The sequence below is a fragment of the Carya illinoinensis genome, chromosome 10 (assembly GCF_018687715.1).
Source record: "Carya illinoinensis cultivar Pawnee chromosome 10, C.illinoinensisPawnee_v1, whole genome shotgun sequence".
Classification (NCBI taxonomy): domain Eukaryota; kingdom Viridiplantae; phylum Streptophyta; class Magnoliopsida; order Fagales; family Juglandaceae; genus Carya; species Carya illinoinensis.
Genome location: NC_056761.1, coordinates 2,306,033 through 2,322,982, shown reverse-complemented (window position 1 = coordinate 2,322,982; position 16,950 = coordinate 2,306,033). Strand labels below are relative to the sequence as shown.

The 16,950-nt window shown below is 39.4% G+C and overlaps 1 protein-coding gene across 1 annotated transcript; it reads left to right on the top strand.

Moving 5' to 3' along the window:
- Positions 1–13,522: 13,522 nt before the first annotated feature.
- Positions 13,523–14,080, top strand: LOC122279506. The gene has a single exon (XM_043090190.1). It carries the CDS (start codon positions 13,523–13,525, stop codon positions 14,078–14,080), a length of 558 nt encoding a protein of 185 aa, XP_042946124.1.
- Positions 14,081–16,950: the final 2,870 nt, after the last annotated feature.

Below are 16,950 nucleotides of genomic sequence, written 5' to 3'. Positions count from 1 at the left end.
GATAGAATATTATAAGATAATCATTTATAGATTTTTTTTGGGTAGGAGAAAACTACACTCAACTCTCAAGTCCAGCCTCATCTCTTCCATATCTTATCCACAAATATCTCCAGCCATCCCTCCCCACGAAATTACTTCATTTATGCTTTCCATTGAAAGAATACCAAACACTCTCTCTCGGACAGCTTTTAGGAGTTCTTTTGCACACCCATTTCGAAGCTTTTGTAAGTGTTTTATCATAAAGTCTCCTTCATATAAGTTGTTCCTCTTTGAGTCTAGTTTCCGTAGATATATTTTTCGTATTATTCCATAGTCATTTGGTCAGTCAAAAGTATTTTTAACCATAGAAAGGTCATTCTGGGCGTGAATCTGGAGAGTATGTTATAGTTTGGAGTTTTTGACCAAGCTAATGGATAGATATTGGTCCGAAATTTTTATGGAGTATTGTTAACATGTATATATGACTATTGGTTGAGGATTTTTGCATGATTAAAGGTTTTGATGAAAGATTTTCTTAGATTTAGAAACTTAGAAACTGGAAGAGGAAAAACAGTTTCTGTTTTGAGAAAGTTTAACTCTTTGGTGGTCTAAACCTATTCTAATGACTTTGATAATTTTATTGGAGGATCCTAAACATCTTATATACATGTTATATTATTATTTTGAAGATATTTGATGTTAGTTTTAAAGATATGAAATTTTATGCAAAGAGATATTCAGATAAGCCAAAGTGTGGATATTCTTGGCTAAATTTATGTTTTGGTTAATTTCTAACCATGTGATCTTGAATTAGAAGCTTGTATATGTTTTAGGACATCTTTTTAAACCATGTAATGGTTTGGTTTGAAGATCATATATTTATAAGTCATAGATCAAGAGATTTATCAAAACTAGTTGAGGAAAAAGTTTCTGTTTTTGGACTAAGTGTAAAACCAAAAAATTCCAAATATTATTTTGTGATTTTGGTGACTTTAGTTTGATGATTTAAAAGCATGGTTGATTTTAGGATGATATTATGAATATGTTAGAAGTAAGATTTGATTTTTGAAATTCTTGGAGATGTTTTGATTTAAGGTCAAAACTTGTGATTCAAGTGCTTGGATCTTTTTACAAAAAAGTTTGGTGTTGATTATTATCTTTTTCTAAATGGATGTTTTAAGTATGGTTTTGAACTAAGGATTGGAAGATGTTTGTTGCAAAATTTTGGTTTAAGCATGAGTTTTGAAGTTGGAAGGAATTGCAACAAAAATAAAGGGAAATGACCTATGGATGTTTCAACCATAGTGTGTTCTTCATAGTTGTGTTTTGTTTTAAATTTTTCTGAGTTGATATTTAAGTTTAGGATAAAATTTACATGAGGAATGTAAATTTTAGAAACTTTTAGAGTTAGTATGCAAAATCCTTAAGTTATGGGTAAAACGGTCATTTTCCCACATGTAGAGAGTAAAATGAAAATTTTACTCTTTAAGTTAGTATTTTCCATATTTCAAATTATTAGTGATTTAGTTCTAACTTTTAGAATCACTAATTACAGTTCCTCGTGATCGCATTTGAAGTTTTATAAGAAACGCGGAGATCGAGGTAAGTTAGCTTTTAACTTACTAGCAGTCTACTGTGTATGTGTGCTAAGTAAAAGAATTACAGTGTATGTATGTATGTTATCATATATGTCATGCCATGCCAAGTTATCATGTAATTGTCTATTATACAGAATTTATTATGTCATCAATTTTTATCTGTTATACAATATATTCTGTCATGTATTACTATACATTACAAATATGTCATGCTAAATATGTTGTCTGTTATATGTTATGCCATGTTACGAAATGTTACTATCTCAAGTTGGTTATGTATTTCAAATTATGTTCAAGTTACGTTATGTTACATCAGGGCTTCAGTCCTTTCATATTCCAGTCACGTTTCATCTTGAGTATATTCAGTTTATGTAGAATACATGGGGCCACAACAACTGTGGAGTATGTATTTAACTGCATAGTGATGTATAGAATACATGGGGCCACAACAACTGTGGAGTATGTATTTTTAAATGTTAAGTCAAGTTTGTGTAGAATACATGGGGCCACAACAACTGTGGAGTATGTATTTAACTACAATTGTGATGCATAAAATACATGGGGCCACAACAACTGTGGAGTATGTATTTTTCATGTTAAGTCAAGTTTGTGTAGAATACATGGGGCCACAACAACTATGGAGTATGTATTTTTAAATGTTAAGTCAAGTTTGTGTAGAATACATGGGGTCACAACAACTGTGGAGTATGTATTTAACTACAATTGTGATGCGTAAAATACATGGGGCCACAACAACTGTGAAGTATGTATTTTTCATGTTAAGTCAAGTTTGTGTAGAATACATGGGGCCACAACAACTGTGGAGTATGTATTTAACTACAATTGTGATGCGTAAAATACATGGGGCCACAACAACTGTGGAGTATATATTTTTCATGTTAAGTCAAGTTTGTGTAGAATACATGGGGCCACAACAACTGTGGAGTATGTATTTTTAATGTTAAGTCAAGTTTGTGTAGAATACATGGGGCCACAACAACTGTGGAGTATGTATTTACACGTAGAATACATGGGGCCACAACAACTGTGGAGTATGTATTTTTCACGTTAATTCAAGTTTCAGAGCAAGTTCATGCTAAGTCAAGTTTTAGATCAAATTCATGTCAAGTCAAGTTTAGTTCATGATTCAATTTAAGCTATGTCAATTATGCTATGTTGTACGCTAAATTATACTTTAATTACTTATGAATTTGATTATGCATTTATGCTTTTACTGTCATACATGCATCATTAGTCTGTATGGAAGTTTTTTGTTAACTTGCTGAGATTTGTAATCAAATCTCACTGTGGTAGTCCCAACTACCATTCCCCCCGAATGGTAGATCTTGTTACAGGACCTGAAGGAAGATCAGGAGCTGACCAACTAGATACAGTCGACTGAACGACGGTGCGTCGTTAAGGTTAATATAGTAGTTAAATTACTACTTGTACGATGGAGTTGCATCTCCAGTACTTTTAGATCATAACTATTTTGGAATAGTTCTGTGATCTTAGGTATTCAATGTATCTTTATATATGAAGTATGTTTTAAGTATTTGGGATATTTTAATTTGGTGCATAGTATTGCTAAAGAAAAAAATTATCCGCTGCGAATATTGCATAATGTTAGATGCATGTTAGGATTATTGCATCTTATATGTCATGAACGGGGGCAGGTAACCTTGTGTTGCATGTCTCGACGCTTCAAATGTCCGTCCAATCCCAAACGGAATTTGGGGGCGTCACAGGGTGGTATCAGAGCAATACGTCTCTGGGCAGTAAATCCACATGTCCTTAGGAAATGCACCAAACATTAGACTTGAAATTTTAGTCGTCAGTAGGCTTGAATTTCTTAAGGTATAAAGGGTAGTATGTGGTTGTAATATATATACTCGTGTGTTTCAAGAAGGGACACATGACTCGTGATAGAATACTTCGGAATCCTAAGGGAGATAACAATCAAGAGGATCAGAATTTCCCGATGGATGAAGAATTAGTTGAGGTAAACATAGTTAACGTTGATCTGATTGCAATTGATGGTAGTATTGCATTATTTTTATTTTGGAGTAGGTCAAGTCATTGGAGTTGGTAAATTGTACATTGTTTGATTCAAACGAGTCATTGTTTCTATTAATTGTGGTGATTGAGAATTCAGCTTGGAAGCTAAATTGTTACCCTAGTAGTAAGAGTAACAATTTTCATTAGAAGTATTATTGTTCATACCAATGTAGATATAGAATACCTTTTAGTAATATGAGAAAGGATATGTAGGATTGATAAATGGTATTCCACATATTTGGAGAATTGTTTTGATTCTGAGAATACGATAGAAATTGTGTTTGGAAGAGTAATTTGATTAGGAGAAACTTTAGCCTTGGTAGGATTTATTTATGATAATAGTATTACCACGCCACCAGTAAATGATTTCTGGCAAAGCACTATTTTTATGGATACATAGATCGATCTTCTTTTGAAGACTATTATATGGAGAGTAAAATCTTGGTCTTGAGGATTTATGTGAACATTAGGAACAAATCATTTAGAGTTAGAATAATTGATAACTTATGATGGATAGAAGAGTTATGACAATCATAAGAGAGAAAGTTTCAAGTTTAAGTTATTAACTGGTCAGTTATCAAAGTACCACCTAGGAAGATGACTGATTGTTGCGATTATAAAGAAGTAAGTTAGTCCTAGACCAGTAGAACTCCTTGAGGTTTTTATTAACTTGAAGATTACTGAGAGTTTGGATATGCATGATTAAATGCATATTTATATGAGTCATTGGATCATGTCATATATATGAAAATCCCTGAAAGAAATAAAATGGAGTACATAAAACATATACCAGAAGATAGAAACACAAATATGAATATTTGTGAAGTATTATTTTATTATCATAAAGCAAAATTACAGAAATTTGAGGCTCTTTGCCTCAATCTTTAAACGTTCTTGCTCTTCAAAAATCTGCATGCCTCTCCTATCTAAAGGAGTAGCCACTCGAAAAGAAGAGTTAAGCAAAGATTTTAAATCTCTGTTCTCTCGCTTTACTGCTTCTATCTTCATGTTGGATTCCATAAGAAGCCTCTGAAGCAGAGAAATACTCTCGTGGAGTTTGTCAACCCCACCAGTCCTGGATTGCAGTCTCTGAGAATATGCGACAATGGCTGATGAGTATCGAGTACCGAGACTCACAAGCTCGTAGATAAGTTCATTTTCTGACTTATTAGTCAGATCATTATTTGATTGCATGATAGCACCTATGGAAGAAGCAGAAACAACTGGGGAACGAGGTGCAGAATACCTCATGTTTTGGCAATGAGAAGATTGCTGAGCCATTGCAAAATGAGTAAGCAGAAAGAGATTGTAGAGTAAGAATGCAGATTAATTTCAGAAAAGTGAAGAAGATGAGATGAGAAAGAAGATGAACTGAATAATTCTTTTATAGAGAAAATTATGACGAATCACCTCTCGTGAATCATTTCTCTACAAGAGACAAGAGCAATGTAGTATCATAGCTGCGGTGCCTGACAATTACAGAAGAACAAAGTAGTGTCGTAGCTATGCGGCGCCTGACAACTACAGAAGACCTATAAAAATCACGCGGATCAGACTTGTCTGGTCTAAAACAGAGTGCCACCGATTTTGTTAAAAAGAGAGAGGTTAACGGTTTAATTTTGATGAATTCTATACTAACTATGGTATTTACAAGAACATTTAAAGTATATCACATATGCTTTTCTAAAGAAGAGTTTCGGCAGATTAATTACTTAAAGTTTTAGGTTTGGAGAGAATGTCGTTACAACTTGGCCAACCTTGTGCAAAGAAGTATAATCTAATTATTGATTTAAGTAAGAGAGTTAAGGAATGACATAATCTCAAAGACAAATATATACGGGATAGACAGTAGGTTGGTAAGCAACACATCCTCATTAAATTGCTACTTCTTATTTAATTCGATTTCGAGGACGAAATCTTTTTTTTAGGAGGGGAGATTGTAACAGCCCGCTAGAAATTCAATTGTGAAATTTCTATTAACTTTAGGAACCTCGTGAAAACCTCATAAGTTTTCACGAATCCATTAATCGTATAGGTTTTTGTCTAACTATATAGTTAGTGTTATTATTTACTATGGTATCATAAGTGTATTTTTGATTATTGGAGATAGTTAGAAGTGTCAAAATGTATTATGGTTTGTGCCATTAGACTCGGAGGATTATTTAAAGTCTTATGGCGCAATAACATTTTTTTCATATTTTCGGACAAAACGTCTGTTCAAAACTGTAGATATTATTGGATAAAAAGAAATATCTTGAGGTAAATTTCGTGAATATTATTGGGTAAAAATATTTTGAGTTGATAGATATTATTAGATAAAAATATCTTAAGTTGATGTTTTTTTTAGATATTATTGGATAGAATATTATAAGATAATCATTTATAGATTTTTTTTGGGTAGGAGAAAACTACACTCAACTCTCAAGTCCAGCCTCATCTCTTCCATATCTTATCCACAAATATCTCCAGCCATCCCTCCCCACGAAATTACTTCATTTATGCTTTCCATTGAAAGAATACCAAACACTCTCTCTCGGACAGCTTTTAGGAGTTCTTTTGCACACCCATTTCGAAGCTTTTGTAAGTGTTTTATCATAAAGTCTCCTTCATATAAGTTGTTCCTCTTTGAGTCTAGTTTCCGTAGATATATTTTTCGTATTATTCCATAGTCATTTGGTCAGTCAAAAGTATTTTTAACCATAGAAAGGTCATTCTGGGCGTGAATCTGGAGAGTATGTTATAGTTTGGAGTTTTTGACCAAGCTAATGGATAGATATTGGTCCGAAATTTTTATGGAGTATTGTTAACATGTATATATGACTATTGGTTGAGGATTTTTGCATGATTAAAGGTTTTGATGAAAGATTTTCTTAGATTTAGAAACTTAGAAACTGGAAGAGGAAAAACAGTTTCTGTTTTGAGAAAGTTTAACTCTTTGGTGGTCTAAACCTATTCTAATGACTTTGATAATTTTATTGGAGGATCCTAAACATCTTATATACATGTTATATTATTATTTTGAAGATATTTGATGTTAGTTTTAAAGATATGAAATTTTATGCAAAGAGATATTCAGATAAGCCAAAGTGTGGATATTCTTGGCTAAATTTATGTTTTGGTTAATTTCTAACCATGTGATCTTGAATTAGAAGCTTGTATATGTTTTAGGACATCTTTTTAAACCATGTAATGGTTTGGTTTGAAGATCATATATTTATAAGTCATAGATCAAGAGATTTATCAAAACTAGTTGAGGAAAAAGTTTCTGTTTTTGGACTAAGTGTAAAACCAAAAAATTCCAAATATTATTTTGTGATTTTGGTGACTTTAGTTTGATGATTTAAAAGCATGGTTGATTTTAGGATGATATTATGAATATGTTAGAAGTAAGATTTGATTTTTGAAATTCTTGGAGATGTTTTGATTTAAGGTCAAAACTTGTGATTCAAGTGCTTGGATCTTTTTACAAAAAAGTTTGGTGTTGATTATTATCTTTTTCTAAATGGATGTTTTAAGTATGGTTTTGAACTAAGGATTGGAAGATGTTTGTTGCAAAATTTTGGTTTAAGCATGAGTTTTGAAGTTGGAAGGAATTGCAACAAAAATAAAGGGAAATGACCTATGGATGTTTCAACCATAGTGTGTTCTTCATAGTTGTGTTTTGTTTTAAATTTTTCTGAGTTGATATTTAAGTTTAGGATAAAATTTACATGAGGAATGTAAATTTTAGAAACTTTTAGAGTTAGTATGCAAAATCCTTAAGTTATGGGTAAAACGGTCATTTTCCCACATGTAGAGAGTAAAATGAAAATTTTACTCTTTAAGTTAGTATTTTCCATATTTCAAATTATTAGTGATTTAGTTCTAACTTTTAGAATCACTAATTACAGTTCCTCGTGATCGCATTTGAAGTTTTATAAGAAACGCGGAGATCGAGGTAAGTTAGCTTTTAACTTACTAGCAGTCTACTGTGTATGTGTGCTAAGTAAAAGAATTACAGTGTATGTATGTATGTTATCATATATGTCATGCCATGCCAAGTTATCATGTAATTGTCTATTATACAGAATTTATTATGTCATCAATTTTTATCTGTTATACAATATATTCTGTCATGTATTACTATACATTACAAATATGTCATGCTAAATATGTTGTCTGTTATATGTTATGCCATGTTACGAAATGTTACTATCTCAAGTTGGTTATGTATTTCAAATTATGTTCAAGTTACGTTATGTTACATCAGGGCTTCAGTCCTTTCATATTCCAGTCACGTTTCATCTTGAGTATATTCAGTTTATGTAGAATACATGGGGCCACAACAACTGTGGAGTATGTATTTAACTGCATAGTGATGTATAGAATACATGGGGCCACAACAACTGTGGAGTATGTATTTTTAAATGTTAAGTCAAGTTTGTGTAGAATACATGGGGCCACAACAACTGTGGAGTATGTATTTAACTACAATTGTGATGCATAAAATACATGGGGCCACAACAACTGTGGAGTATGTATTTTTCATGTTAAGTCAAGTTTGTGTAGAATACATGGGGCCACAACAACTATGGAGTATGTATTTTTAAATGTTAAGTCAAGTTTGTGTAGAATACATGGGGTCACAACAACTGTGGAGTATGTATTTAACTACAATTGTGATGCGTAAAATACATGGGGCCACAACAACTGTGAAGTATGTATTTTTCATGTTAAGTCAAGTTTGTGTAGAATACATGGGGCCACAACAACTGTGGAGTATGTATTTAACTACAATTGTGATGCGTAAAATACATGGGGCCACAACAACTGTGGAGTATATATTTTTCATGTTAAGTCAAGTTTGTGTAGAATACATGGGGCCACAACAACTGTGGAGTATGTATTTTTAATGTTAAGTCAAGTTTGTGTAGAATACATGGGGCCACAACAACTGTGGAGTATGTATTTACACGTAGAATACATGGGGCCACAACAACTGTGGAGTATGTATTTTTCACGTTAATTCAAGTTTCAGAGCAAGTTCATGCTAAGTCAAGTTTTAGATCAAATTCATGTCAAGTCAAGTTTAGTTCATGATTCAATTTAAGCTATGTCAATTATGCTATGTTGTACGCTAAATTATACTTTAATTACTTATGAATTTGATTATGCATTTATGCTTTTACTGTCATACATGCATCATTAGTCTGTATGGAAGTTTTTTGTTAACTTGCTGAGATTTGTAATCAAATCTCACTGTGGTAGTCCCAACTACCATTCCCCCCGAATGGTAGATCTTGTTACAGGACCTGAAGGAAGATCAGGAGCTGACCAACTAGATACAGTCGACTGAACGACGGTGCGTCGTTAAGGTTAATATAGTAGTTAAATTACTACTTGTACGATGGAGTTGCATCTCCAGTACTTTTAGATCATAACTATTTTGGAATAGTTCTGTGATCTTAGGTATTCAATGTATCTTTATATATGAAGTATGTTTTAAGTATTTGGGATATTTTAATTTGGTGCATAGTATTGCTAAAGAAAAAAATTATCCGCTGCGAATATTGCATAATGTTAGATGCATGTTAGGATTATTGCATCTTATATGTCATGAACGGGGGCAGGTAACCTTGTGTTGCATGTCTCGACGCTTCAAATGTCCGTCCAATCCCAAACGGAATTTGGGGGCGTCACAGCGATGCCTATGCTGATGGACTGGAAGCCAGTGTAACTGAGTCCATGCATGCGTCGCCAAGGCAAGGTTGGAGGTATGGTGGCCGTGTAGAGAACCGTCAAGGTTACCATGAGAGGTGGATTCCGAATGCTGCATTTGAGATAGAGGAGCCATTGGCTGGCTATCGGGCTAGGAGCCCTAGTGTTCACCATGAGCACCAGGAATTTGAGCACGAGCAAGGCTATGAGGAGCCTTACCAACATGAACAACCCGGGCTATGGAGAAGACAGCATGGTCGTGGCTACCATGGGCCATAATTTGAGAGGGATGACTATGAAGATAGAAGAGGAAACTGGCATCAGGATTGGGGACCCAGGCGCCCTAAGGTCGACTTCCCAAAGTATAGCGGTGGTGACCCCTATGAGTGGTTGGACAAGGTCCATCACTACTTTCTGACATATGACATCCCACGCCATGAGAGGGTGTCCATAGCCTGCTTTTACCTTGAAGGCAAGGCTGGAAAATGGTGGCGTTGGATAAGGGACCAGTACGACAAGGATCATATGAGGATGGGTTGGACAACCTTTGAGAAGGAGCTCCTCAGTCAGTTCGAGCCATCACCAGTTGTCAATCACCATGGGCAGCTGGCCAAGCTAAGGCAAGAGGACAGGGTCTAGCACTATATAGAGGAGTTCAGGCAGCTATAGATCATGGTTAGGGGTTGGTCGGAGGAAGCCTTGATAGGCACATTCATTGATGGTTTGAGACCTTGGCTTGCCAAAGAAATCAAACTTAAACAGCCCACAAGGCTACCCGAGGTGATGAAGATGGCTGAAATTCTTGAGGAGAGCCATTCTAGTGAGCGGCGCCCAACCAAAGACATGGGGAGCAAGTCTTTCAAGACTGTGCAAACCAAGGTCTCTTGGAAGGGAAGTGACACATCAGCCACCACCTCCAAACCGAGACCAGAGATCAAGAAGCTATCCAGTGAAGAGTTGCAAGAGTGCATCAAGAAGGGGCTGTGTTTTAAGTGCGGAGACAAATGGGGCCCCGGTCACAAGTGCAAGGCAGCTTAGGCCTTGTTTATGTTTGAGGACGAGTCAAGTGATGATGAGTCTGAAAGTAGCCAAGAGGAACCCAGCCAAGAGGAGGAAACCGAATCTGGTGGCACACCAGAGGAGGCTGAGCTATCATTGAATGCCATGGCTGGCATTTCTAAACCCACGTCCATGAGGTTGATGGCATGGGTGGGCAAGCATGAAGTGACTTTGCTAGTGGATAGCGGCTCCACACACAACTTCATTAATTCCAGCATTGTGGGCAATGTTGGGCTTAAGCCGAGCCCTATTCCCCCATTTGAAGTAAAGGTGGCAAGTGGAGAAAAGCTGCAATGTGAGGCTCTCATCCGTGAAGTGAAGATGAATGTTCAGGGGGTCCGTATTATGGCAGACTTGTATATGCTGCCCTTGGTCGGCCTTGACTTAGTCTTGGGGAATGCTTGGCTGAAGAGCCTTGGCAGGGTCGTCCATGACTATCACAACATGACCATGGAGTTTAAACTTGGCTCCAAGAAGCGACTGTGGACAGCCATTGCCAATAAGGAGATCAAGTCATGCGAAGCCATTATGTTTGAGAAGCTTTGCAAAGGGGGGGCACATTGCTTCGCCATCGTGGTGGCCAAAGAGGATGTAATGAGATAAGTTGAGAACAAGGGTCAGCAGGGCACCCATGATGATTTAGAGCTACTGCCTGAGGAAGTCAAGCCTGTCTTAGCAGCCCACAGGGGGGTTCTTGAGGTGCCCACTGCACTTCCACCTCCTAGAGAGTTTGATCACAGAATTCGACTAATGAATGAAACCAAGCCGATCAACGTGCCACCCTATAGATACGCCCACTTTCAGAAGGGAGAGATTGAAAGCAGGTGGATGAGATGCTGAAGAGTGGCCTAATCCGCCCTAGTACCAGTCCCTTTTCTTCACCAGTGCTATTGGTGAGAAAGAAGGATGGCACATGGAGATTCTGTACAGACTATAGGGCCTTGAATGAAGCCACGGTCAAGGACAGATTTCCAATCCCCACTGTCGATGAGATGTTAGATGAGCTACATGGGGCTACGGTGTTCTCAAAGTTAGATCTAAGGGCCGGCTACCATCAGATTCGAATGAATGAGGAAGACATCCATAAGACAGCCTTTAGGACTCACTCAGGCCATTATGAATACCTGGTGATGCCTTTCGGTTTGTGCAATGCTCCATCAACGTTTCAGGCTGCAATGAATAGCATATTCAAGCCACTACTTCGGAAGTTTGTGCTTGTCTTCTTCGATGACATTTTGGTCTATTCTAAGACCATCGAAGAGCATAAGCAACACTTGGAGAAGGTGCTAACAATTCTGGAGGAGCATCATTTCTTTATCAAAGCCACCAAGTGTGCTTTCATGGAGAAGGAGTTGGAGTACTTAGGCCACTTTATCTCAGGAGATGGTGTCAAAGTTGATCACAGAAAGATAGAGGCCATGGTGGATGGCCTCTACCCAAGGACATCTCAGCCTTGAGAGGATTTCTGGGGCTCAGGGGATATTACAGGAGGTTTGTCAAAGGCTATGGGCTCATAGCCAAGCCACTCACAGCAATGCTCAAGAAGGACAGTTTCGAGTGGACAACCGAGACTAGGGAAGCCTTTGAAGAACTGAAGTGAGCCATGACCAAGACACCTGTGTTGGCACTTCCCAATTTTGAGAGACCGTTTGAAGTTTATATAGATGCAAGCGGTGAAGGCATCGGGGCTGTGTTGGTTCAAGACCGAAGGCCTTTGGCCTTCATTTCCAAGGCACTCGGGCCTATGAAGAAAGCATGGAGTACCTATGCCCGAGAGCTATTGGCAGTGGTGCATGCTGTCAAGGTGTGGCGCCCATACCTCTTGGGGCGCAAGTTTACCATCATCACAGACCAGCAGGCCTTAAGGCATCTATTGCAGCAGAAAATTGTCACCCCGGAACAACAGAAGTTCCTTGTCAAGTTGCTAGGTTTTGAGTATGACATAGTCTATCAACCGGGCAAGGAAAATAAGGTGGCTGATGCCTTAAGCCGCAGGGAAGGCAGCCAACTACTTGAGGTAGTGGGAGATGATGAAGAGTCATCAAACTTGGCACTAAGCGGGGCAGAAATGGCAAGTATGGGACAAGATCAGAGAGGCTACCAGATTGGATGCAAGGGCACTTGAGATCATTGAGCTCTTGGATGCCCAAGGACAAGGGGTTGTAAACTACAAAGTGAGGGACGGTCTGATCTTCTACAAGAACTATGTTTATGTGCCGAACGTTCTCAATCTCAAGAAGGAGATCCTAGATCACTTCCATAACAGCAAGGAAGGTGGTCATTCTGGGTGGTTGAGAACATACATCCGATTGAAGCATTTCTTCCATTGGGAAGGAATCAAGGATGATGTCAAGAGACTTGTGGCCAGCTGTGACATCTGTCAAAAGGCCAAGTATGACACTAGGCCAGAAGTGGGACTTCTCCAACCATTGCCAATTCCAAACAGAATTTGGGAGGACTTGGCTATGGATTTCATAGAGGGACTATCCATTAGTGTAGGGCATGAAGTGATTCTGGTGGTAGTAGACCGGCTAAGCAAGTATGCCCACTTTATCCCTCTATATCACCCTTATATAGCCAAGTCAGTGGCTACAGCCTTTGTCAACAACATCACTAAGCTGCATGGGTTTCCAAGGACCATAGTATCAGATCGGGACAGGGTCTTTATGAGTTCATTTTGGAGGCAGCTATTTGAATTACAAGCCAGCAAGCTTAAGACAAGTTCCTCCTATCACCCACAAAAGGATGGCCAATCTGAGGTGGTCAATAGGACTTTGGAATAATATTTGAGGTGCTTCTATCATGAAGAGTAAAGGAGATGGGCAGATTACCTTCCATGGGCAGAATTTTGGTATAACACCTCTTATCACTCTTCTATTGATAAAAGCCATTTTGAAGTCGTATATGGGAGACCACCACCACTCTTGGTCAGCTATGAAAAGGGCTCAGCCAGTAATAATGAAGTAGAGCAGGAGCTGATTGATAGGGACGAGGTACTGGCCAAAGTTAAAAGAGAGCTCAAGAAGGCCCAAACTCGAATGAAAAAGTACCATGATCAGGGATGACGTGCTGTGTCCTTCAAAGTAGGCGACTATGTCTACTTGAAGTTTAGGCAATTCGGGCAGAAGACCATGAGGAAAACTACGAGTGCAAAGTTGAACCAGAAGTTCTTTGGGCCTTATAGAGTGTTGGAGAAACTGGGCAGTGTTGCATACAAGCTTCAGCTTCCACCAACTTCACAATTGCACCCGATATTCCATGTTTCCTTACTCAAGAAGAAAGTTGGAGATCCGAGTCTCATTGGGGAGGAGTTACCCACAGTGGATCAAGAGGGAAGGATCCTTATGAAGCCAAAGGAAGTGCTCGGATATAGGCTACATCGAAGGGGCCGAGGGAGACCAAGGGTGTGGCAAGCATTGATCCTGTGGGAAGGATTATCAAGGGACAAGGCAACTTGGGAGGACTATGATGGGCTGGAGAAGAAGTATCCCCAATTGATCCTTGAGGGCAAGGATATGCTAAAAGGGAGGGGGAATGTTAAAACCCCAAGGCAGGAGGCCACGGGCCATGCCTTGACCAGCACCAGCCCATGCCAAGACAGCACGCCAGCAGCATTGTTGGCGTCGCTTGATTGCCCACAGACCGAGCCCTTGGTGAATGCTAGACCACAGTCACCCTCCATCAGGTAGCGAACAGTCTGCGCGCGCACGCAAGCGAGGTTGTCACACCACACTCAGCGCACGGCTAGACTGCACACACGCCTAGTGCTCGTGCGCAGCAGGCACGCATGGGCTATGCGCACACACCGCGTGCATGCATGGGCCATGCGGAGGCACAAGGCCTATGCATGGCCTAGGCACCCGCGCAGTGCACGCTTGCACACCCACCTTGGAATTGACGGTGCGGCTGCCCAGCAGGCCCACGCATGCTGGCATGCCGCTCAACGCCCTGGTCTTGACCAGGGCCATGCTGATCAACGTCCTGGCCTTGGCCAGGGCCTTGCTGCTCAACGCCTTGGTCTTGACCAGGGCCATGCTGATCAACACCCTGGCTTTGGCTAGGGTCTTGCTGACCAACGCCCAAGCACCACAGCCTGGCCCATGCAGACCAACGCCAGGCCCCACTAGCCTGGGCCATGCAACAGCCTGCCATGCTTAAGCCAACCACGGTCCAACCCAGCGACTCACCAATGGCTCCCAGCCCACACAACCTGGGCCACACATGCAAGGACCATGGACCAGCCAAGGCTAGCCCGGCAGGCCAACCTGAAGACCCACGCGTGCAAGCATGAAGCCTATGCTGTGAGTCATCCTGGCCACCCATGGGCCACTGACAGCATGAGGCCTTAACCAGGAGGCATGGGCCCAGAACCATTTTCCCTTTGTAATCGTTTTAATTGCTTTCTAGTATAAGTGAGGCAATAGGCTATCAATTAGTTTTATCTTTGAACATTTGGACGAATTTGACTTGTAAGCCCCCATAGACACATTGGTGCTTTGTCACTTAGGCTCCATTGGGTGCAATCCGTGAATCCCAAAGGAGAAGGCTCACCCTGTGCAATTCGTGAATCAGGGTAACCCATTCATTTCATTGTTTTCCTTTGATTAATGCATTGTTGAGGTATTTCAGCATTTTGGATTGTGTCTATTGCATCACATTCGCATTTGCTTACTGATTATTTTGAACCGTTCGAGTGGGGCATCGCTTAAGACAGCCACGAGTTGCCATTGAAGGGCATATGGTCTGCACCAGGCCACCCTGGTCGAATCTGGAGCAAGGTCAGGGATAAGCTGACAGTTACCACCCACCAGCCAAGCCACACGCCCAGCCCTTGCCACCTGTCTAGCCACAACCGCTCCCCTACTTTGTAGGGAGTAACCAACCATCCCTTAAACCGCTCAGCCATCACCCACTCGGCCAACACACTTAAACCACCCTTAGCCACGTGTGCTTCATCATCAGAAGACACCTGTGTGAGACTTGGTCAGCCCCCCCAGCGAGTGACACCTGTGCTTGACTTGGTCAGCCACCATCAGGAGACACCTGGTGCCTGACTGGGTCAGCCCACCAGCAGGAGCCACGTGTGCCTGACTTGGTCAGCCAGCCACTTAACCACCTGATCCCACTCACAATCGTTTTTGACGATTCAGCTCCTGCACATGCATGCATGCACGCCCAGTCACTAGAATCTCGCCCACCATCAGCCACTGATCAACCATACGAACTCAGCCAACACCACCCATAACCATCACGGTCAAGCAAGTGGCAGCCCACATCAGTCATTGAGGAACAAGAAGGGTCGCGGCAGCTTGGTGTCTAGGATCTCGACTGAGGACCCTATCAGGCCATCCATGGACACGTTGATCAGCACCGTTTGCTGCAAAAAAGAATGCAACTTTATATTAGCTAGCAAAAACTACATATATCTTTTAATTGGTCTGATTTTTCTCACATGCAGCACGTACTCCTAGCTAGCAATTTCCAATATACCTTCATAATTGTCTTGGTTTTTCAGCTAAGATGATGAGTGTTGAGTATTGGACCGAAAGCCTCACGTCTTTTAGGGAGAGAAATATGCACAAGGTAGACGCGTAGCTAGGGAAGATAGTAACAATTTCTTGTTGATTTGAGGTACTCGATCTCAGCTGTTTTGAGATACCATGACCATTTATAGGTCTCAAGTCGTGCAACCAGCTTGAGGATGGTCCCTAGAAAGTCTAAGTAATTTTTTTAATTTAATTTTTTTATATTCTTAAATATTCTTTTATAAAAAAAATTTACAACATCATTAAAATATATATAAAAAAATAAGTTTTACTATATATAAGTAAAGTTGTGTACTAATCTGCGTATTAATATTGATTCCTTCATATTTAAAATTTAAATTAATATTATTTTCAATCAAATTAATTTTTTAATCAATTATATTTGATTAGTGTATATATTAATTATACTTATAAATAAATTTTTTTAAAAAGAACCATCGAGAGAATTCTTAAGGCCATTCTCGGTGGCTTTTTAACTTTTTCCTACGGGTCTGTTTCTCTTCAAAAGGCTTGACCTGTCGAACAGGGAACACTTTGTCTGCATGCTTTTGCGTTTTCTACGCGCATTCATCTCGTGTCCAATAGGAACTCGTACGTCATCATCAAATTATACCAAAGATTACTTAATTCGTCGTGACTTGATTATTCAATGTATATATATACTGATTTAATGAGATATCCACTTTAATTAATTATGAACTATTTTAAATTAAAAAAGAAAAAAGTTGCTTATAACATGATTAGCTCTCACGAGTCCATAGGGCATAGAGAGAGGAAGACGGGACCAAATAGCGAGTGGGACCGGAAATATATGAAAGGCCGAAAGACGATAAAATGTTGGATGTTACGAATTAAAAGGTTGTTCCGATTGCTTTCTTCCTTAAGATTAGTCATTTGTGGTGGTCGGATTACTAAAAATTTCCACAAAGGCTTACAATATTGTATGTATATATCTTTGGCTGGCTACATTAGTCCGCTGACTAGCTCGTTGATTTTAATCTAATATCCCAAAG

Excerpts from the sequence above, each read along its gene's own strand:
- LOC122279506 (XM_043090190.1), top strand. The coding sequence starts at position 13,523 with ATGAGGAAAACTACGAGTGCAAAGTTGAACCAGAAGTTCTTTGGGCCT.